This window comes from Apodemus sylvaticus, chromosome 19, assembly GCF_947179515.1.
Source record: "Apodemus sylvaticus chromosome 19, mApoSyl1.1, whole genome shotgun sequence".
NCBI classification, from domain to species: Eukaryota; Metazoa; Chordata; class Mammalia; order Rodentia; family Muridae; genus Apodemus; species Apodemus sylvaticus.
Window position 1 is genome coordinate 1,546,957 of NC_067490.1, and position 23,434 is coordinate 1,570,390.

The 23,434-nt window shown below is 45.4% G+C and overlaps 1 protein-coding gene across 8 annotated transcripts; it reads right to left on the minus strand.

Annotated features, from left to right (window-relative positions):
- Positions 1-704: 704 nt before the first annotated feature.
- Positions 705-21,358, minus strand: Mdc1 (mediator of DNA damage checkpoint 1). 8 transcript variants are annotated; one of them, XM_052163059.1, is made up of 16 exons: positions 20,705-20,795; positions 17,649-17,787; positions 16,141-16,521; positions 15,983-16,058; positions 14,100-15,406; positions 13,913-13,978; positions 13,685-13,768; positions 11,932-12,168; positions 11,285-11,328; positions 8,749-10,231; positions 8,522-8,616; positions 8,313-8,432; positions 8,050-8,232; positions 7,658-7,783; positions 7,432-7,542; positions 705-2,662 (listed from the first exon to the last, which is right to left on the minus strand). In XM_052163059.1, exons 1-16 carry the CDS (start codon positions 20,747-20,749, stop codon positions 2,495-2,497), a joined length of 4,665 nt encoding a protein of 1,554 aa, XP_052019019.1. In that variant the 5' UTR covers positions 20,750-20,795; the 3' UTR covers positions 705-2,494. The 8 variants fall into 8 exon arrangements, with proteins under 8 accessions (XP_052019019.1, XP_052019015.1, XP_052019016.1 ...); XM_052163055.1 differs by having other exon boundaries at positions 8,522-8,919; positions 9,004-10,231; positions 11,437-12,168; XM_052163056.1 differs by having other exon boundaries at positions 11,437-12,168.
- Positions 21,359-23,434: the final 2,076 nt, after the last annotated feature.

Below are 23,434 nucleotides of genomic sequence, written 5' to 3' on the forward strand. Positions count from 1 at the left end.
CACCTTGTGGGTGCTGGGACTTGAACTCAGGAACTTCAGAAGAGCAGTCAGTACTCTTAACCACTAAGCCGATGGCAGAATCTAGCCAGGGTGGTGGCACACGCCTTAATGGCAGAATCATGTAGCCCATGATGGTTTTGAACTTGCTGTTATGTATCTGAGAATAGTCTTGAGTGGATCCTCCTGCCTCAGCCTTCAAGTGCTGGGATTACAGCCTAGCACCACATCCTGTAGGAGCTGAGATCTCAGAAGAGCTTATAGGTAGGAAACAACTGACTGAGTTTTGTGGTTTCTCTGTAATCTGCTTCATCCTTAAGTCATAATTCAAGCCCTAAGGAGACAGATGCCCAAGGCTCACAGTCCATCCAGCCCAGCCTAATCAGGGTGCCCCACATCCCAGTGAGATTCCCTTATCTCAAAGAAAAACAAAGTGGCCTGAGGAAGGACATCCAAGGCTGACTTCTGGCCTCCACAGGCATCAAATTAACAAAGGTCTGGGACTACTGCTTAGGGGTTGAAGCCTTTGAGCAGCATTTCAGGAAGCCTTAGATTCAAACCCCAGCATCCCCCAAAAAGGAAAACCTTAAAGTTAAGCACATAGCTGCAGTGTGAACGAGTTGTAAAGCAATTGCCTGTCATGAGCATCATTTGTGCCAACCACCAATAGTTTTCAAAGCTTATACATAATTCACTGCAGGAAAGTATAAAGTAAGCAACTCTTTTTTTAATGAAGTGAAATTCATAAAGCAAAATAAAAAACCTTTTATACAATAGCATTTAATATTCTGCACTATGTACAATTCCTTTGACTTCAAGTCTTTGAACTCCCCACAGTGGGAACTTGAACAGCTTCTGTGCACTCAGAATCTGGCAAGCATCAATTTGCTCTTATCTTTGTGAATTCACACATTATAAATATATATGCAGGTGGAATCAACTCTGTCCCTTGTGTCTTGCTCTTTTAGTTAGGGTGTCCTCGACAAACACCCTCAAATACTGTGTTTTCACTTCATGTCTGAACATTTCTTTCTATGCAGACAGCATATTTATATATTCATCCTTGCTGAACAAGCATCTACTGTTTTTCTATATTTGGAAAGAGGTAAGGGCCAGATTGAGGTTTAGTGGTAGAGGCTTTGCCTAGCATGCATAGAGGAAGCTCCAGGTTCAAGCCCTAGCCCAACCAAAAAGATTGAACATTAGTCAAGTGCTTTTCTTTTTTGAATCTTTTGTAGTTTGGACTGGCCTCTAATTTGCTATGTAGCCAAAGCTGACCTTGAACTTCTGATCCCACTAGCCTTTATCCAGACTAATGAGATTACATATCAAATGCATGTTTAAAATTTTTCTTTGCTTATAGAATTTCCAAAGGGAGGCAGGATAGTATTGCTGGGTCATATAGTAATCAGGCAGGCACAATGAGTAGTGACTTACCTTAGAGATGACCAGAGAAAATTATAAAAACCAAAAAAAATTTTTTTCCCTTCTCTTTCAAAACAGGGTTTACTCTGTTAACAGCCCTGACTGTTCTAGAACTCACTCTGTAGACCTGGCTGGCTTGAACTCAAAGACAGGCCTATGTCTGCCTCCCAAGTGCTGGGATTAAAGGGATGTACCACCATGCCCAGACTCTTTCAAGCCAGGCTGAACTGGGACTACAGGAAATGCCCATGCCTTGCTCTGCACTTACTTTAAAGGAACTTTGGTACTGTTTACTACAGAGGACAAGCCAAACACCAGCAGTATCCATGAGTTCTACTTTCCCTACATCCTGGAAAGTGGCCAACTTTAAAAAACAAATATAATTTATTCTAAATCAAGTGTCTCCACACAGAAACTTGCCATCAGGAAGGCAGAGTGAGCACTGACCTCCTGGAGATGACCACAGCTAATTGCAAACACTGGAAAGTAGAGTAAGTGCAGCAGAACTAAAGCCTTTCCTGACCACACCCATGAGCATCCCTGGTCTTCTCAATCAGGAACTCCTGGAAGCTGGCTCATGCTGAGTAAGAAAAGGGGAAATGCTGGCTTCCCAACCAGGAAGAAGCAGGTGCTGAGCCTGAACAGCTTCATCAGAGCAGCTGCAGCCTGCAGAGCATAGCCTGGCTAACGGCAGGTGCTCTGTGCAGAGCTACACCCCAGCTTGGGGGAGCCATCTTAAAAATGGTTATCTTAGGAAAAAAGTGTTGTTTTTTTTTTTTCCAAAAAAACTTTTTAGGTCTTAGTCACATTCCCAAAGCAATTATAGCAATACATCTTAGGCTTTTGTGAAACCCTGAGGTTTGTTGTTTTGGTTTTTGAGATAGGGCCTTGTCATGTACCTCTGGTTGGCCCAGAACTCACAAAAATATGATTATTTTTGCATCCCAAGTGTTGAGATTAAAGGTGTAAATCACCTTCCCCTGTCTTGTGTATGTGTATGTTCCTTTTTCCAAGTGCTTTCTAAGACTGTTTGCTACTCTGAGAGGGTAGAGGTACATTTTTTTTTTTTTTTTTAGGTAGATGACATTTCCAAATTGGTGAGGACAAAGGCCTCTGGCATGACTTCCTGCTTCAGCACTCCAGTCAGGAGGAACTCAGGAGAGAGGAGGGGTAGCCCCAGGCGAGATGGAACAGCACATTGAGGTAGGTCTTCAGTGCAAGTTATGACAACTCGGTGACGCTGTGAAGAGACAGCAAAGAAGGTTAGGAAGGAAGGAACCTTGAAACAGATGCAGGACCCATTAAGCCGTCTCAGAACTGAGACCACATACACACAGTCACTCAAAAAGCTCAATCTACCTTCCCCTGTCTTTGAAAAGGGGTTCATATAACTAACCAAGTAGGCCTGAAATTTACTCTGTAGTTAAAGATAATCTTGAATTTCTGATCTCTTGTCTCCATCTTCAGAGTGCTGGGATTACAGGTATGTATTATATGTGCTAGGTATCAAGCCCAGAGTATTGTATAAGCTAGGAAGCAGGCTGCCAACCCAGCTCCTTTCCCAGCCCCCCACCCCATTGCAGCTTTTATAATAATTTGCATGAGATACAGAATATAGTGGGATAAGACAAAATCAATATAAATGGAAAAATCCTTACTAAGGAATACTCTCAGGGACAGCTGGCCTCCTGGGAAGTCAATTCCTACAAAGGCAGGGTGTAGAGTGGGGCCGAGGGGCACTACATAGTAGAGAATCAGGAAATACAATAAATATATGGGCTTTATAAAAACTTTAGCTTTTTGTTTTTAAGAAATGGAAGTTTGGCCGGGCGGTGGTGGTGCATGCCTGTAATCCCAGCACTCTGGGAGGCAGAGGCAGGTGGATTTCTGAGTTTGAGGCCAGCCTGGTCTACAGAGTGAGTTCCAGGACAGCCAGGGCTATACAGAGAAACCCTGTCTCTAAAAAACCAAATCCAAAAAAACAAAAAAAACAAAAAAAAAAAAGAAAAGAAAAAGAAAAAAAAAAGGAAAAGAAATGGGACAAGAGAGAGAGAGATGTCTCAGTGGTTAAGAGTACTGACTGCTCTTCCAGAGGTCCTGAATTCAACTTCCAGCAACCACATGGTAGCTCACAACCATCTGTAATGAGATCTGACACCCTCTTCAGGGGTGTCTGAGGACAGCTACAGTGTATCACATATATAAAATTAAAAACAAGAAAGAAGAAAGAAAGAAAGAAAGAAAGAAAGAAAGAAAGAAAGAAAAAAAAGAAAGAAAAGAAAGAAAGAAAGAAAGAGTGGGAGGGAAGGAGGGAAAGAAAGGAAAGGAAAAGAACAGAACAGAAAAGAAAAGAAAAGAAAAAAGAAAAGGTTCTTGCTGTGCAGAGGAGAGGGGCACGACTGTGGGAGGAAGAGGCAGAAAGGCAGGTAGATCTCTGAGTTCCAGGTCAGTTTGGTCTACAGAGTAAATTCCAGGACAACCAGGGCTGCAGAGAAACCTTGTCTGGGAGAAAAAAAAACATAAAATCAAAAGTGTGTGTGTGTGTGTGTGTGCGCGCGCGCGCGTGTGTGTGTGTGTGTGTGTGTGTGTGTGTTTGTGTTTCTCAGTCTGTCCTTGAACTCTTGTGGTCAAGTGACCCTCTTACCCCTTGAACAAATAGTAGGTACGTACTACAGGTGTGTACCACCATACTTGGCAAAATTCTGCAAACAAATATAAAATACATCTTCCAGTTTGTCACAGCACAGGCCTGTAAATCACACCACTTGGTAGATAGACTGAGTCAAAGGCATAGCCTGAGCTACAAAGTCTCAAACAAAACCAAAAAGTCTACAAAACCAAAAAGAAAAACAAAACAAAAACAAAAAACTTGCCACCTCAAAACAACAACAAAGCTGGGCATAGTGGCGCTTCCCTTTACTCCAAGTATTCAGGAGGCAAAGGTAGGTGGATCTCAGTGAGTTTCAGGCTAGCCTGGTCTACATAATGAGTTCCAGGACATCTGGAGCTATGTAGAGAGACACTGTCTTAACCAACAAACAAAACAACAAAAAGACATCTTTCAGCTAACTGGAAAACTATTGTTGATTTTGTTGAAGATAAGTTTACTGGCTGGTTTTCTGTTGACTTGACACAGGCTGGGGTTATTACAGACAGAGGAACTTCAGTTGGGGAAGTGCCTCCATGAGATCCAGCTGTGGGGCATTTTTTCAATTAGTGATCAAGGCGGGACGGCCCCTTGTGAGAGGTGCCCTCTCTGGGCTGGTAGTCTTGAGCTCTATAAGAGGGTAAGCAGCAAGCCAGTGGTGGCTCATGCCTTTAATCCCAGCACTTGGGAGGCAGAGGCAGGCAGATTTCTGAGTTTGAGGACAGCCAGGACTACACAGAGAAACCCTGTCTCGGAAAAACAAACAAACAAAACAAAAACAAAACAAAAACAAAACAAAAAAAGAGGGGGAGAGAGAGAGTAAGCTGAGCAAGCCAGTTAGAAACATCCCTCCATGGACTCTATATCAGCTCCTGCTTCCTACGAGTTCCAGTCCTGACTTCCTTTGGTGATGAACAGCTGTGTGGAAGTGTAAACTCAATAAAACCTTTCCTCCCCAACTTTCTTCTTGGTCATGATGTTTGTGCAGGAAGAGAAACCCTGACTAAGACCATACCCTACTAAAACCATTTTCTGTTTGTCTGTTATGGGGAGATTTGAGACATTCTCAGGTAACTCTCAAAGTTGCCAAGAATGACTCTGAACTGCTGGATCCTCCTACCTCAGACTCCCAAAAGCTGGACTCATAGGCATGCTTTCCTTCCTCACCTTAACACTGGGGAAACTGAGGCAGAGGGGTCAGTTTCAGGCCAGTTTGGATTATGTAGTGAGTTCAAGGCTAGCTAAACTATGGTGTAAAATTCTGTTTTAAAAGCAAAACAAAACAATAAAAAACAAATAAAAAAAAATTAAGGGGCTGGAGAGATGGATCAGCAGTAAGAGCACTGACTCCTCTTGGAGAGATCTCTGAGTTCAATTCCCACCACAACCATCTGTAATGGTTAATGATCTTATGCCCTCTTCCAGTGTCTGAAGACAGTGACAGTATACTCACATACATAAAATAAATCTTTTAAAAAAAAAGAAAAAAGAAAAATGAGGGGAAAAACGGATTAAAAAAATTACCCCCCCCCCCCAAAAAAAAAAGTAGTTCACCTACACTTATGTTCTTTTTTTGTTGTTGTTGTTTTCGAGACAGGGTTTCTCTGTATAGCCCTGGCTGTCCTGGAACTCACTCTGTAGACCAGGCTGGCCTCAAAATCAGAAATCCGCCTACCTCTGCCTCCGAGTGCTGGGATTAAAGGTGTGCACCACCGCCACCGGGTTAAGACAGGTGGGACACAACCCCTTTGTGGGAGACAAACAATCCTTTTACAGGAATTGCTTAAGACTTTTGAACAATACAGTTACAGTTTATAATAGCAGCAAATCACAGTCATAAAGTGGCAACAAAAATAATTTTATGGAACTGCATTAAAGGGTTGCCTGACTACAGGATTTTTTTTTAAAAAGGAAGGAAGAAAGAAGTGTAACATAATTAAAACTATTAACTATGGGTGCAAAGCAAAGTATATATATTTTTTGACCCTGGCTTGATTCCCAGCACCTACATGGTAGCTTCCAACAATCTGTAATGCCAGTCTCAGGGGATCCAACACTCTTTATTCTCTCTCTCTCTCTCTTTTTTTTTTTTTTGGTTTTTTGGATTTAGTTTTTTCGAGACAGGGTTTCTCTGTATAGCCCTGGCTGTCCTGGAGCCTGGAGCTCACTTTGTAGAGTAGACCAGGCTGGCCTCGAACTCAGAAATCCGCCTGCTTCTGCCTCCCAGAGTGTTGTTTACAGGCATGCACCACCACCACCACCCCAACACCCTTTATTCTCTTCTGCCCTTTACCAGCACCAGGTACACAAATAGTGCAGACATACATTCAGGCAAAACATCCACACATATGAAATAAATAAGTCTTTTTCTTTGTTTTCTTTTCCTTTGAGACACAGTCCTATGTAATCTTGGCTGTCCTGGAACTTGCTATGAAGACCAGGATGGCCTCAAATTCAGAGATTTTCCTGCCCCTGCCTAAGTGTTAGGATCCCCACCATAGCCAGTTTAATAAATAAATCTTTGTTTTTGTTTTATTTGTTTTTTGGAGACAGGGTTTCTCTGTGTATCCCTGGCTGTCCTGGAACTCACTCTGTAGACCAGGCCGACCTGAAACTCAGAAATCCGCCTACCTCTGCATCCCAAGTGCTGGGATTACAGGCGTGTTCCACCACCTCCCCACATAAATAAATCTTAATATATTAATCAATTACTTAAACAGAAAGCCAAAAGAGGATTTTGCCTTCCTTGCTGCTGGAGTATTTGTGAGGCCCTGCTGTGGGTGCTGAGATCCAAACTCTTGTGCTCATGCTATAGCAGCAAGTACTATTAACCAGTGCCTGTTTTTCCAGCTCCTCTTCTCTGTGTGTAAAATACATTTTGGACTGGAGAGATGGCTCAGAGGTTAAGAGCACTGACTGCTCTTCCAAAGGTCCTGAGTTCAAATCCAAGCAACAACATGGTGGCTCACAACGATCTGTAATGAAATCTGACACACTCTTCTGGGATATCTAAAGACAACTACAATGTAGTTACATATAAAAAAAAAATCTTTTAAAAAAAATGTTAGGGTGGGGGTGGGTAAGAGTGGCATGCAGTCCCAGCTGGTTTACACTGAGTATATACCTAAAACTTCTCCTCATGCTCCAAGTCCCATGTGCTAAACTGCCAATGCACAGCACCATATATGGCTATTTGAAAATGTTTAAACCTCAAAACAACACTGGGTCCCTCTGAGTCCAGCACCTCTTTCTCTCTTCCCTCATTCTTGTAACTCTTTCCCTTCATCATTCCTCCAACCCTTTCTCATTCCCGCTTCCTTTCCAGTTGTTCCCTCCTCCGACTCAGGGCATGCTCGTCATACCTTATAGGAATGGGGCATGCTGGGCAGGACAGTGCCTCCACAGCAGTTGATGATCTCTCCCATCTGAGGTGGGGGTGGCTGCACTCCAGGGGTCACATGAATCTCATAGTCCTAAGAGAGGAATGGTGGAGATAGATACCTGCAGTTGACAGGCCAAAGGCCACTGGGAAATCTCTAAGGGGTACAGGGGATGGACTGCAGCGTGGTGCAGAAGACAGCCTCTTACCTCCAGTAGTCTTCGTTCCCGAGCACGGCTCAGGGAATCCCGAAGGCTGAAACTAAAATTCTTTTCTTGTTCAGGATCAGTCACCAAGTAGTCATCAGGCGGCAAGAAGCAACCAGCCTTTCGGGACTAAGAGGAAGAACAGGCAGAACTGTTTTTATCTGAAGAGAACTTACTGTGTCTTGTTTGTCCTTCCCAGTGCTGGGGATTGACCTCAAGACTTTAAGCGTACTAGCCAAGTGCTCTATTACTGAGTCATCCCAGCCCTTAACGATAATCTTCTCAAAGCAGCCCACTGCCTCGATAATGCGATTCTCCATCTCTTCCCTCCCACTGCTTTTCCACTGCTAGCTGAGCAGTCCTTTCCAGCCATTCATCATCTCCTGGCTTCTTACCTGATATAGCCAGTTCAGAGACAGAATGGGAATTCCCTTTCCCAGGGCACACAAGAACTTGACTGTCCTGCGGATGCGATCGGTAACCAAGTGGGAGGCCTCATTTACTGAGCTGGCCAGACTGCCACCCAGAGCCAGCACTGCACGCTCTCCACGAGAATCCACAACTCCTGTGAACAGTACCTGGAGGATGGTGCAAAGATGGTCACAGCAGGCCACACTAGCAGCACCCATCTCTCAATCCCCAGCCCCTTGTTTTCTACCTTGGGGGCTACAGGTTCTTGGTTAGGTTTAGTTCTCCGTCTTCGAGTTGGGTTTCCTTGGGTCTCTTCTGCACGGTCCCTCTTTCTCTTGCCTGGTGTTGGAATTGCTATCTCCTGAGGCTGAAAAGCATCTCAGTGAACATCTCTGAGCCCTGTAGCTCTTGCTGCTAGCTAGGGAGGCTCCTACTCCCCCCCAGCTCTCCTCTTACCTCTTCTTTCACTTCTGTTTCTGCAGGATCTTCTTCCTTGATGACTATGGTTTTCTGGGGGACTTGTCTTCGGGGACGTTTTTGACAGGGTGAGTCTGTGGTAGTGGAATGCTTCTTTGGGATTCGAGAAGCCTTAGGCTGGGGCTTAGGAATGGACTCTGATCTCCCGGCTGCTTCGTTATGCACCAGGGGAATGGTAGGCTCAGGAGTGATTGTAATTGACTCACCTGCTTCTGAGGCCCCTGAACTTTGGCTGGCTGAAGATTGGGGCTCAGGTTCAGAGGGGGGAGAGTAAGACTTATGACCAACAGGAACTGTGTGGGAACCCTGCTTCCCAGTAGCCCTTCGTTTCCTTTGGTGATTGGCTTGTGGAATGGGCTCCAGGGTAATAGGCTGGGCTGTGGGGACAGGAGGCTTGAGTTCAGGGGGAGTGGAAACTGGGGAAGCACTTAGGGATGAAGACTGTAGTGTTAAGCTCTGACCTGTGAACTTAGGGGTGACAAGATGGTCTGTAGAGGTGGGAGGCTCAAAATCAGGGGCTACTGGCCCAACTGATTCAGAATCTTCAGTGGAGGGTTTATGTGTCCTTCCCCGAGTGACTAGAGCTGTGGGCTTGGGGGTAGGCTGTTTTTTAGAAGTGAAAGGCTGGAGTTCAGAAGTTGTGGCAACACTCACTTCAGGAGTCCTGGCAGACCTACGTGTCCTGCCCTGAGATGAGGGCTCAGGGGTATCAGGCTGTTCTGTGGAGGTGGACGGATAGAATTCAGGACCAGTTTGGACAACTGGTTCTGGGGTCCTGATAGATTTACTTGACCTACCCCGAGAGGTCCGAGATGTGAGGTTAGGGGCAACAGGCTGTTCTGCAGAGTTAAGAGGCTGCAGTTCAGGACCAGTGGGGACAACTGGTTCTGGGGTCTTGATAGAAGACTTACTTGATCTACCTCGAGTGGCCCTAGGTTTAGGGATAACAGGTTGTTCTATGGAGCTAAGAGGCTGAAGTTCAGGGCCAGGGGGGACAACTGATTCTGGGGTCCTCACAGAAGACTCACGTGGCCTGCCCCGAGGAACCCGAGAAGTGGGTTTAGGTATGACAGGTTGTTTTATGAAGGTGGCAGGTTGGAGTTCAGGGCCAGTAGAAGTAAGTGGTTCTAGGGTCTTCTTGGGAGACCTATTTAGCCTGCCCCGAGTGGCCCGAGGTTTGAGGTCTGGGGTGACAGAGTGTTCTGTGGAGGTGGGAGACTGGATTTCGGAACCTGTGAGAACTGGTTCAGGCATCTTAACAGAGGTATGTGCCCTGCCCTCAGTGACCTGAGATGTAAGTTTTGGGATGACAGGCTGTTCTGTGGAGGTGGAAGGCTGGAGCTCAGGGTCTGTAGGGACAATCAATTCTGGGGTCCGGGTAGAGGACCTATTTGCCCTGCCCCGAGTGGGTCGAGATGTTGGTCTAGAGGCAGCAGGCTGGTTTGTGGGGCAAGTAGTATAAGGCTTAAGGGCAGCAGAGGAATGTGGGGAGGGGGTCATCCTGGAGGACCGCCGTGGCCTGACATTAGGCTTTGTGTGACGAGTCTCAGGAAGGGGTAGCTCAGAAGAAGAGGTCAAAAACAGAGGCTGAGGTGTAGACTGCTTTTGGCTTTGAGAGGTGAAGAGACTCTGAGCTGAAGCTTCAAGCACTGGAGAAAACGGGCCATTGTCTGGGGGCTCTGGATCATCCTGAGGAGGAGGAGAAGCAATTGACAAAAAGCACCAAGAAAGAGGCAGACAAGGATCTTAACCTTTTTCAGTGTTTTCTAGGAAGTCATAGTTCATGTGCCTCCAGTGTCCTCCACTGATTCTTCTACCTTAACTTCCAAGTGCTGGGACCAAAGGCCTGTTTGCATGTCTGGTTTGATTCTATTTATGGTCACAGCACACTCACTGGGCACGTTTCTGTGGCCTCTCTTTAGGCTAGGAACTCCTTGGGGGAGGAAGCAATCTTTTGGATACCATAAGGGATCCCTAACCCTAACACTTCAGTGCAGTGACGTGCACAAGTGGGTATGGCAACTAAGACATGGCTAGGACAAAGAGGCATGAAACACAGAGACCTTTGGGTCAATATAGGGAACTGTGGGTGGCAGGACACAGGAATGGAAACCAACTAATGAGTGATGAACAAGAAAACTGGAACACGGGATCAGGGAGACAGGTCAGTAGGCAGGGCAAGCACCAAGACCTGAATTTCATCTCCAGAACCCATGTAAAAAGACAGGTATAGTGGCTATGTTTAGAATCCCAATGCTAGGGAACTACTTCCCTAGGATAATTAGGGATAGGAGGATTCCTGGAGCTTGCTGGCAAGCAGCTTAGTCTACTTTAGCATATTCTAAGCAGTTTGAGATCCTGAGCACTACCCTTCTAAAAAGCTGGGTAGTTCTTGAAGAACAACACATAAGGCTGTCACTTGGCTTCCTCATGCACCTCCCCCAAACACAAGCCCTCACAAACATGCACAAATATACATGCAGTGAGAAAATGGAAAATAAAGACAAAGATTAAAGAAAGGCTATGCAAAGAGCTGCTGGAGAAGTAGAAGCATAAGAAAGCAGCTCACTGCTGGGCAGTGGTGGTGCACACCTTTAATCCCAGCACTTGGGAGGCAGAGGCAGGCAGATTTCTGAGTTCAAGGCCTGCCTGGTCTACAGAGTGAGTTCCAGGACAGCCAGGGCTACACAGAGAAACCCTGTCTCCAAAAACCAAAAAAAAGAAAAAAAGAAAGTAGCTCACCCTGGAAGCCTTTCCAGCAGGTGTCATCTGGCAACTCAAGCGGCCTAGTCAGAGAATAAAACAAGAGTGGCTGAGTGTTGTGCAGCCTGGAGCTCAGACACCAATTGCCATGACGACTATATACCACTTGGCTCCCCCTGCCTCACACTTACCTCTCTGCTGCCTCCCGGGGCTCAAAGGGTCTCCCTTTCCTCCATCTCCCTGGCTCCCAGAGATTATTGGGGCTGATACAAGTCCCTCAAGGTCCTTCACCCCAACTCCAGGCTTTAGTGTTAGATTGGCAATTTGCCCTTTATGATCATGGCTCCCTTCCTCTGATACCCCTCTATCTAGGATCACTTCTAAACCAGCTGACTCCCATTTTCTTTCTGGTTCTATTTTCTCTACTTTTTTCTCTTTCATCTCTGAGTCTTTGGACATCTCCATTTCTACCTCCAAACTCTCCCCATTCTCTTCAGGATCCTCGTCAGCCTCTTTTCTCTGACTGTCTCTAGCTAACACCTTCTTTGGCTCTCTGTCCTCTGTCCCCTGAGTTAGTTCTTCCCCTATTATATCTTCTCTCTCACTGTTTGCTGTTCTTTCCCTGATTTCCCTCTCCAATGGCTCTCTCTCAGGGGTCACCCTGTCTGCTATTTCCTTTGGTATACCCATGGCTTTCTCCACAGTCTGTATCTCTCTGCCTTCAATTCTCAACAGCTCTGTGTGAGCCGGGCTGGTATGAACCAGATGTTGATGTCCTGGTGGTTCCCTAGGTAGAGATGGTCGAGATCCATGAGCTTCAAAGTGGGTGTCACTGAGCTGGGGCTCAGAGGGCTCTGTCTGTTCTCTCAGACAAAACGGCTGTGTAGCCAAGACTTCCCAAGGCACATCCAAGGTATCTGCACCTAAACATTATCAGAGAAAGGAGGTAAATACACAGGTAAAAAAAAAAAAAAGATACTAGCCGGGCAGTGGTGGCGCACGCCTGTAATCCCAGCACTCTGGGAGGCAGAGGCAGGTGGATTTCTGAGTTCGAGGCCAGCCTGGTCTACAGAGTGAGTTCCAGGACAGCCAGGGCTATACAGAGAAACCCTGTCTGGGGGGGGAGGTGGGGAAGGGAGGGGAAGGTACTAAGGCCAAGAACTAGGGCAGACTCACAAATGGCTAAATGGGTTACAAAAGCCAAGTTGGGAGTAGGGTGGTGGTTGTAACACTGAATATTATTCAGAAGATTATAACCTCACACACAGGCTCCCTCAGGAGCCTCATTTGAAAAACAAGGATTGGGAATGTGGTTTAGGAAAACACTCATTTTAGGAGAATACTCATTTGGGATGCATAAAGCCCCTAGGTTCAATCTCTAGAGAGAATATAGAGGGGAAAAATTTTTGAGTTTTTGGGCTAACCCCAAATCTCCTGAACTAGAGCAAGATAATCTAGGCAATCTAATTTTTGTTTTATTTTTTAAGATGTATTTTAAAATGTATTTCATTTATTTTTATTTATTTATTTTTTTCGAGACAGGGTTTCTCTGTATAGCCCTGGCTGTCCTGGAACTCACTCTGTAGACCAGGCTGGCCTCAAACTCAAAAAACTGCCTCCCTTTGCCTCCCAGAGTGCTGGGATTACAGGCGCGCGCCACCACCGCCCAGCCTAAAATGTATTTTAAAAATTTTTATTCACATGTATATGTGTATATTGTGTGTATATGGGTACCCAGAGAATGATGAATCTCTAGGGGTAGAGTTACAGATGGTTGCCAGCTGCCTGACATGGGTGCTGAACTCTGATCCTCTAGAAGAACAATTGCTACTCTTAACCATTGAGCCACACCCATTTTATTGGATTCTGTTGTTTCAGACAAGGTCTCATTTAGTTAAGGCCTCAAACCTTGGGCTCCTGCCTCTGCCTCCTAAGTTCTGGGATTACAAGTATGTGTCACCATGTCTGGTATAGGTTTCTTTTCCTGATGGAATGGAGAACATCAGTAAAATAGCAAAAGAATATGAAAGGTGGGTCTAGAGTTGTTACAACTTCATCTACCATTCATATGAAGTCCTGGTCCATCCCTAGCTAGATGGCACACACTTGCAATCCCAGCATTTGGAAGACCAGCAGTTCAAGGTCATCCTCAGCTACATGAACTGTTTGTCAACAAACAAGAATATGAGGAGCTGAAAAGAGAACACTGGTTGTTCTAGCTGAGGATCCGCATGGCAGCTCACAACAGTCCTTAACTCCAGTTCCAGGGGTTAAGACATCCTCTTCTGACCACTATGGGCACCAGGGATACACACAGTGAACTTGCAGGAAAAACACTCATACATGTAACATAGGTAAATCTAACAGCATATGAAAGGATGCAGAGGAAGAAAACAAGAAAGCACGCAAAATTGGGAGTTCGGAGAGACTTCCTTGTACCTGGAGTCGGAAGGCTGAGATGGGAAGGTCTAGATTCTTGTGGAAGGAAGACTTGGGTAGGCTCATCTTCCAAACTCTGGACAGCTACAGAAGAAAATGTGGGTAGAACACAGCTGGTCCCAGAATGCCAGGGTCCCATACCCTACTTGGCCACATCAACTTCCAAGGACCACTGCGATTAGCCCAGTTCTCCCTGGCACTCACATCCAAACTACATAATGTCCTCACCTTCTAGGTGCTGGCTCTCCCCTTCCACAAAGCACTGGGTAGCTGGAAGGCACTGATCTTCAGGTTCTGGTAGGAAGAGATATGAGACAGATGAAAAATCAGCTCTCATCCTAAAGACCTCTACAGTTCTCTCCTAACCCTTATAGCCAATTTAAGGGTCAAAGGCAGAGCAGAGGGCAACACTTACCATCACAGCTCTCTTTGGCACTCTTGGTCCTACCCACATGTGCTTCTCTCTCCCTTCCTGTGGGGATTCGGACTTCCTCTCTCTGTGGCAGGATGGGATCCCCTGAAGTATCTGTGTATACTACCACCTGCTCCACTGGTGCTGCAGGTGATCTGCTTTGGGCCCCCACCTCATGAACACTTTCCTGCTTGGAAACAGCTGCAGCACACTCTGTCCCAGCATCTTCTGCTACTGGCTGCAGGCTTGTTCGTACAGCTACCTCTGGTGAGGATGAGCCTTCCTGTACAGCTGTTTCCCAGGTTTCCTCAGGAGGCTGGGTTCCCTCTAGAGGCACCTGGTGCTTCTCCCCCAGGGTAACAGATGGCCCTGGGACTTCCTCCTCCACTTGTGCTCCGATCTTGTCTACCACAGCAGAGGTGGCCTGATTTACCTCTAGATGGCTGCCAGGGGAGCTCATATCCACGTCCTTATCTACATCATTAGGCCTATGGGGAGGCTGGCTCTCTGACTGTGTGACAGTAAAAGCCTCATCTATATCCATGGGGCTGTCAGGGACAATCTCTCTCTTTCCCCCTGAGGATCCTTCCTCCATGTCTGTGTCACTGTCTCTCCCAGAGGCACTCTGGCTTCGTTCTACAAGGACCTGTGGTTGGGACTTGACATCTTCTGTGCCTGGATCTCTACTCCACAAAGCAATTCCTCTCTCTTTCAGATGGGTCAAGGTGAGTGCTGCTGAGACCTCCTCCTCCTCCTCGTCATCTGTATCACTGTTGATCACCATGGGTGTGTGGTTTCTCTCTAGAGGGACAGCTGATACAGTCTTGTCCTCTACATCTGTGTCACTACCAGCTGGGCTGTCCTGCAGATGTGCCACACCAGGCGCTCCAGAATCCCCTATACCAACTCCAAGCAGCACTTGGTTCTTCATAGGGATCCTCTCTTCTTCTACATCTGTGTCACTGTCCACAGCACCAGAAGGTTGATGTTCATCCACTTCTGTGTCACTGTCCTCCCCAAGAGCGGGGATCCTCTCCAGAACTGACCCATCCGGAACCCCTGCACTGCCTGCCTCCTTCTTGACTTTTGTGTCCTTCAACTTTTGCTCAGTAGGCTTAGACTGTATGCCAGCTGTCATTCCGTTAGCTTCAGGCTGCTCAGCCTCCCCTGCGGCACCACTGCTGTCAGCTAAAGAGGACTCCTCTAGTCCTGGTTGCTGACCTTGTTCTTCATCTGTGTCACTGCCCAAACCAAAGGGTGAAGATGGCCCAGGGACGACACTTGGGGCCGGAGAAGAGACCTCTTCATCACTGTAAAGAAAAAGAATCCCTAGAATGCATGTCCTGGATAGAGACACCCCATTCAGCTATGAGGACCTTGAAAGCAGGCACTGCTGGTAGCTGTTTTCTCATCTCCACTGAGTGTATCAGAAGTGCTCATTATGGTTTAATTCAGTTAAGGAAATGATTATTCAAAGGCCCTCAGCTCCACCTTTCAAGATAATCATCTGCCAGGCAGAGGTGGCCCACCCCTTTAATCCCAGCACTTGGGAGATAGAGGCAAGTGGATCTCTGAGTTGGAGCCCAGTTCCAGAATAGCCAGGACTACAAAGAGAAACCCTTGTCTCAAAGCAAAAACAAAACTCCCAAAACAAACAAACAAACAAACAAAAACAAAAACCAATCATCTCTTCAAGATTGACTCCTTGTTCAAAGGCTTATGTGTCTAAAAGCTGGTATGACAGCTTAACCCTGTAATCCCAATACACAGAGTCTGAACCCAGAGGATTACCACAAGTCTGAGACCAGCCTGGGCTACATAGACTCTGTCTGAAAAAAATAAAAACAAAAACAAATGATTCAGGTATCTGGTACTTTGGTACCCACCTTTCTGGAACTACTGTTACTGAAGGGGATGCTATATTCCTTGATCCATTTGCCACACACCTTCCAGAAGGAAAATCTGGTAAGAAAGGTAAATAAAAAAATGAGTTTATATCCATCATCCCTGTCTCTTCACACCTATAACCAAGGCACAAACTCACCCCCTTCTTCCTCTGAATCCTCAGCCAACAAAACTCTGGAATTTTGGGATCCTCCCCGAATTCTGGGGGTCTTCTCTATAGTTAGAAGACTCCGAGGGACCAAGGGTGGTGGGACATCCAGGCGATGGTATTGGCAGGGAAAGTCTGCAAACAGAATTAATTCCTGGTCCCTTAGACGATGGCTCACTCCAGGAGGTAGGACCCTTGGAGGCTTTACGATTTGAGTGCCATTGAGGCTCCCACAATCCTGGAGGACAGGGGCTTTGTTCCAAGCTGAGATTTCAATCACTGCATGCTGTTTGGAGATGGATGGAAAAGGCAGGGCCACAGAACAGTCAGGGCTTCGACCAATGACATTCTTGCCAAGGTAGAGTGGAAAATCTGAGGATCAGAGAAAAAAATATAAGAGAGCAAGGCCAGAGTCCTGCCTGAAGATGGTCTGGTTAGATACCCTACTGTTCACTCAGAGCTCTTACAGACATTAAAAAACAACCAACAATAAAAACCCTGAGGACATGCCAGCACAGAAGAGCATTTATAATACACTACTCATCAGCAATATTTTATCTAGTCCCATTTTTGTTTTTTCCCAATTGCTCAAATTTGAAAACAGCTTCATACATGCTAGCTAAACACTCTTTCCCTGAGCTATAGGTATAGCTCTTGCTTTGTTATTTGATTTAGGGTCTTACCATGTAGCCCCGATTACTGTCAAACTTACTATGTAGCCTAGGTTACGCTGAAATTCTAGAGTCACCTCCTGAGTACAGGGATCATAGACATGCACCACTATTCCCAGTGGGTGCTATTGTATAATAAAATACATACAATAAAGGCTAGGTGTAGTGTGGCACACGCCTTTGAATCCAGCACGTAGGAGGCAGAGACAAGTGGATCTCTGTGAAGCCAGTTGGGTCTGCATAGTGAGTTTCAGAATAGCCCAGGCTATATAGAGACACCATTTCTCAAAGGAAAAACAAAAGCAAAGAAAACAATACACACAATACAACTCTAACCACTTCAAATCATTGAACATTTTGCTGTCCTGTCCTTCCACAGTCACCATCACCCACAGTGTGTATGTGTGCACCTGCATGAGTTTATGTCTATCACATGTGTGCTAGTGCCCTAAGGTCAGAAGATATGTCAATGCTCCCTGGAACTAGAGCTCCAGGTGGTTGTGAGCCACCAAGTACGTTCTGAGAACCTAAACCTCTCCAAGAGCAGTAAGCACTCTTAACCAGTGAGCCATCTTTTCAGCATCCACATTGTATTTTTATTTGAAGCTCTTCATTTTCTTTTGACAAAAGAAAGTCACTCCTAGAAAATCCCAGACACCAACCTCCAACAGTCAACTCAGGTGGCCTCTTTGGCATCCTTAGTGGCAAAGTTATTCATATGCCCATTGAAACACCCACACCCACACACCCACACACCCCTTCTACCAACCCTCCAACTTCTTCTAAGACAGATCCATATTCATATTTTAGTTCCCAATATCCCCTGACCTCTTTCTGGTCCATGAGTACCACTGAAGAGACGTAGACGCCCTATAGGCTCCACACTATACCCCAAGGATCCACTGGATATTTCTGTCTCTTCCTCTTCTTCAGCATCCCAGGCAATCACCTGGGTGTTTTCCATGACCTGTAAAGGAAACACATTATCATTGTTTCTGTCAAGAGAAAAAATAACTGGAGGTAAACCTGGGTAAATATGGAAATGATACATCTGTCTGTCTGTCTGTCTGTCTTCTGAGATAGGGCTTCTCTATGTAGCCCTGGCTGTCCTGAAATTCATTTTGTAGACCAGGCTGGCCTCACACTTTTGAGATCCACTACCTCTGCTGCCCAAGCGCTGGGATTAAAGATGTGTACAACCACCGGGCGGTGGTGGCACACGCCTGTAATCCCAGCACTCTGGGAGGCAGAGGCAGGTGAATTTCTGAGTTCGAGGCCATCCTGGTCTACAGAGTGAGTTCCAGGATAGCCAGGGCTATACAGAGAAACCCTGTCTCGGAAAAAAAACCAAATCCAAAAAAAAAAAAAACAAAAAAAACAAAAAAAGATGTGTATAACCATGAGGTAATGGTTTTCTTTTTTATTTTTATTTTTTTATTTTATAAAGATATTTTGAGGTAATGGTTTTCTATCAGTTATTCTAAAGCATGTAACAATATTCAGGTGTGGGAGAATATGCCAGTCATAGAATGTTTGGCTAGCCCGTGTGAGGTCATGTGCTCAACACTTAGTACTACCAATAAGGAAAAAAAAAACCTTTTTTGATTAAAAACATGTTGGCATATATCTGTAATCCCTGCATCTGAGATGATGAAGCAGGAAAATGAAGGACTAGAGACCTTACCAAGCATGGTGATGTACAGCTTTGATTATAGAAATGGGAAGGCAGAGGTAGGCAGATCTGATTTTGTCTACATAGCCAGTTCCAGGACAGCCAGAAGTCAGAAGCAGAGGTAGATCATGGATTTAAAAAAAAGGGGTGGGGGTGGGGTGGAGTAGGGCTGGAGAGGTGGCTCAGCAGTTAAAAGCACTCACTGCTCTTCCAGAGGTCCAGAGTTCAAATCCCAGCAACTACATGGTGGCTTATAACCATCTGTAATGGGATATGATGCCCTCTTCTGGTGTGTCTGAAGAGAGCAATGGTATACTGATATACATAAAATAAATAATAAATCTTTTTAAAACAAAAATCTTTTTAAAACAAATATAGAGGGCTGGTGAGATGGCTCAGCAGGTAAGAGCACTGGCTGCTCTTCCAAAGGTCCTGAGTTCAAAACCCAGCAACCACATGGTAGCTCACAACCATCTGTAATGAGATCTGAAGCCTTCTTCTTGATGTGTCTGAAGACAGCTAGTGTACTCACATACATAAAATAAACAAATTTAAAAAAAAAACAAATATAGAAGCTGTGCGGTGGTGGCGCATGCTTTGAATCCCAGCACTTGGGAGGCAGAGGCAGTTAGATTTCTGAGCTGAGGCTAGCCTGGTCTACAGAGTGAGTTCCAGGACAGCCAGAGCTACACAGAGAAACCTGTCTCGAAAAAAACCAAAAAGAAAAAGTAGAAACCAGTCTTGGCTACAGTAAGACCTTGCCCTGCAAAACAGAACAAATATATATGTACATATTTATACTTTTGGCCATGACACAAAGTATACATTATATAGAAAGGGATACTTTATGGGGTTTTATGGGATTTGTTTTGAATCTAGAGCTTCACACACAAAAACAAATGCTCTACCACCCAGCCCACAGATGGGTACTTTGTTTAAAGTACAAAAAATAATGGTAAGCTGTACTGAGGTGGTGGTGTATGCCCACAGTTCCAGCTATGGGGGCAGCTGAAGCAATGTAATTACTTGAGTCCAGGACTTCCAAGTTAACATGAACAACACAGTAAGACCCCCTTAAAAAAAAAAAAAAAAGCTAAGTGGTTCAGTGGTTAAGACTATTTATTGCATGCTCTTCCAGAATACCTAGGTTCAATTCTTAGAACCCACACAGGGGCTCACAACAGTTCGTAACTCAAATTCCAGGGTATTGGACACCCTCCTTGGAACCACCCATTCACCTGTGTGAGCGTTTGGATTTTGAGAAACAATGGTATGTGAAATATACTGTTTCTGGGACTGGAAAGATGATCCGATGATCTCATCGGATAAGAGCACTGATTGCTCTTCTAGAGGTTTTGAGTTCAATTCCTAGCAACCACGTGGTTCACAAACATCTGTAACGGGATCGGATGGGACAGATATCACACACACACACACACACACACACACACACACAGAAAAACTAGTTAGGATCAAACTTAGGGTCTTATATATGTTCTAGTTTTTAAAAAGGCCCATTTACCACTCCTTAATTGATTTCATCAGGCATTATAGTCAAGTAAGACAAGGAAATAATAACCTCCAAAAATTAATTTGCTCATAGCCTGGCGGTAGTGGCACCTGTAATCCCAGCACTTGGGAGGCAGAGGCAGGTGGATTTCTGAGTTCGAGGCCAGCCTGGTCTACAGAGTGAGCTCCAGGACAGTCAGAGCTACAGAGAGAAACCATGCCTGGGAAAAAAACCAAAAAAAAAAAAAAAAAAAAAAAAACCCAAAGAAAGAAAAAGAAAAAAAAAAGAATAACACAGCATGTAAATAGAAATAAACGAGTCACAAAGCCCCTATTTTATACTCTAATCAGCATACTTCAGTTTGAAATGCAAAGAACCAGAGAAGCTAAAGTATAAAGAGGCGCTTATATGCTAAACATTGTGTTAACACATTAAGTTGACTGACTCATTTATGCTTGCGAAGAACCCTGTAAGGGTATAGCAGTTCTTCATTCTTTTTTTTCAGATGAGAACCGACAACCTAGATGGGTTAAGGAACGTTTCTAAATCACTCCTAGGGTTTTCTCCTGGCTGCTAAGTTCACAGAATTAAAGTAGCTCCTCGGCAAGACCCTTTCTGTCTCTGGCATCTGTCCGGACCAGAACCGTGGAGCTGTGTCTGCTGCATGCGCACCTCCCCGACTCCTGGGGCCGCCTTACTTACAGTAATTATGCACACCTGGTGCCGTCCAGGTGTTTGGTAATGCATCTTCAAAATGAATCCTGCTCTCACGGTGGCTACATAGCCGCAATTACTGATTAAGGAACAAATTAGAGAAAGAAATTCAAAACTGCATGGGTGGATTTTACCTATAAAGATGTCACACACGGGGAAAACGCTGACAGGAAAAGTAGTGTACCCCAAGAAGTAAACTCCGTCCTGCTAACCCAGCAGACGCCTACGACCCTTTGCTCCAACTGAAGAGCAACCATCTTTGATATCCGCGCTGGAGTTCGTTCCCTCAGGGCCTAATGTTTCCGTGTCACCAAGCCTACACCCAGGCCAGGGAACCAGGCGAGTTAGCATAAAAATCTAAAACCTCAACCCAAATTACCTCCGCCCAGTGACACTTAAGGCACGCCCCTCCCGCCCTCAGGAGGAATCAAAGATGGTAACCCGGAGCGCGGGTGGCCGAACTCACCGACTGAATCCGCGCGCGCGCCACCAGTAACGGCCGCTACTCGGGTGGCGGGAGTGCGAATCCCGGAAGAGAGTCGGCTGGGTGATTGGCTCCTGGAGCTGTCTTTTAATACTGGCCGATTGACTAAAAGCCCAAGTCGGAAGCCCCGCCTCCGCCTCGCCCCCCTCACAGCTCAAAAGTGAGGAAACCGGCGGGAAACAAGCTGACAATCAGAGGGTGTGGCCTGAGAATCCCGCGCCGCGATTGGGTAGCGCCCTGGGCCAACCCTCCCTCGCTTCGTCATCCACTTCCCGCGCAGATTTCCAAACGCCTACCAGAGAGTCTGTCGCCAGTTGCCGGCGGCGGCTAGAAAGGCTGTATCATAGAAGTCATTCCAAGGCCAGAGCGCCCTTCTCGGTCATCCCAGAAATGGCGCCAGCTGACTCACGAGAATTGAGGGGTTGCAGGCTGCAGTCGTGGCTGGAGGCTGCAGATTGGAAAACAGCCCGTAGGCGTGGCACTTTAGAACTCCTCATTGCAGAGGGATTTTATTTCCTTTTGATTTGGACTGCTTATTTTGCTTACTTGTTCTTTCTTACGCGCGCGCGCGCGTGTGCGTGTGCGTGTGCGTGTGCGTGTGCGTGTGTGTGTGTGTGTATGAATGTATAAAATGACATTTTGAGGTTCTCTTCCTAAATGGAAGATCCTAAATAAAGCAAACTGTTTTGCCGAAACCTCAAAGTCTGTTGCCATCTTTTTTGTTTGTTTCTTTGTTTGTTTTTCGAGATAGGGTTTCTCTGTATAGCCCTGACTGTCTGCAACTCTGTAGACCAGGCTGGCCTCGAACTCACCTGCCTCTGCCTCTCAAGTGCTGGGATTAAAGGAGTGCGCCACTACCGCCCGACTGTCATCAGCTTTCAAAAGAGGAGAATTTATTATTTCATTATAATAAAACGTGAAAGTATTCCAGGAAAGTGGCCTGTATAGGTCTTTTCCGTTGGTTTTCTCAATATGTCCGCAATAAATTGCCAGACGTTTGAATTTTTAAGTTGGACGACTTGCCCATGTTCCTACAGTAAATGGGACAAATTCAAGTAGCACAAAATAATCAATAATCACTTTCATTATTAGCAGGGCCAAAATCGAAATATCATATATTATAGGAGTATTAATCATAGGAGTATTAATCATATTATAGGAGTATATATCATAGGAGTATTAATGCAACCTAAATGTTCTTTTATTTAAAAGATAACTTGAGGCCGGGTGGTGGTGGCACACACCTGTAATCCCAGCACTCTGGGAGGCAGAGGCAGGTGGATTTCTGAGTTTGAGGCCAGCCTAGTCTACAGAATGAGTTCCAGGAAAGCCAGGGCTATACAGAGAAACCCTGTCTCTAAAAAAACAAATCCAAAACAAAAAACAAACAAATAAAAGATAACTTGAGCTGTATGTTGATTGCATGTTTTTGATTCTTTTTCTTCTTTAAGCCAGAGAAGGGGGTCTCACTTGACTAGAACTAACAGCAGGTTAGCCTTGAACTCACAGGGATCCTCCTGTTCTTTGGGCCAACACACATGTTCTACATGATTACCTTCTAGATACTGCTTACCAGACCCTTTCCTTTTTTTTCTTCCTTCTTTTTTATTCATTTTGTTTGTTTGTTTTTGTTTTTCGGGACAGTGTTTCTCTGTGTAGCCCTAGTTGTCCTGGAACTCACTCTGTAGATTAGGCTGGCTTCAAACTCAGAAATCCTCCTGCCTCTGCTTCCCAAGTGCTAGGATTCAAGGCGTGTGCCGCTGCCACCTGGCTATTTTGTTTTTTACAAGATTTATTTATTTGTTTATTTATTATATGTAAGTATACTGTAACTGTCTTCAGACATCCCAGAAGAGGGTATCAGATCCCATTATAGATGGTTGTGAATCACCATGTAGTTGCTGGGATTTGAACTCAGGATCTCTGGAGGAGAAGTCAGTGCTCTTAACTGCTGAGCCATCTCTCCAGCCCTTCCCTCTTTTTTAAAGAGGTATTTATTTATGTGTATTAGTAGTTTGCTTGGATGTATGTCTGTGTGGTACTTGTGTGCCACACGCCTACAGTTGGGCCCCCTGAATCTGGAGCTTTGGATGGTTGAGAGCTTCTATGTGGGTGATGGGAATTGAACCTGTTCTTAGGAGAACAGCAAATGCTCTTAGTTACTGAGCTATCTCTCTAGCCCCACATGTTTTGTTTCCAAGACAGGCTCTCGTTTTGTAGAGCAGGTTAGCCTC

Coding starts and splice junctions, on each gene's coding strand:
- Mdc1 (XM_052163051.1), bottom strand. CDS start 20,749: ATGCATTACCAAACACCTGGACGGCACCAGGTGTGCATAATTACT. Junction 16,522..17,648: donor TACTCATGGACCAGAAAGAG/GTCAGGGGATAT, acceptor TCTGATCCTCAG/ATTTTCCACTCTACCTTGGC. Junction 13,979..14,099: donor TGCCAAAGAGAGCTGTGATG/GTAAGTGTTGCC, acceptor TCTTCCTACCAG/AACCTGAAGATCAGTGCCTT.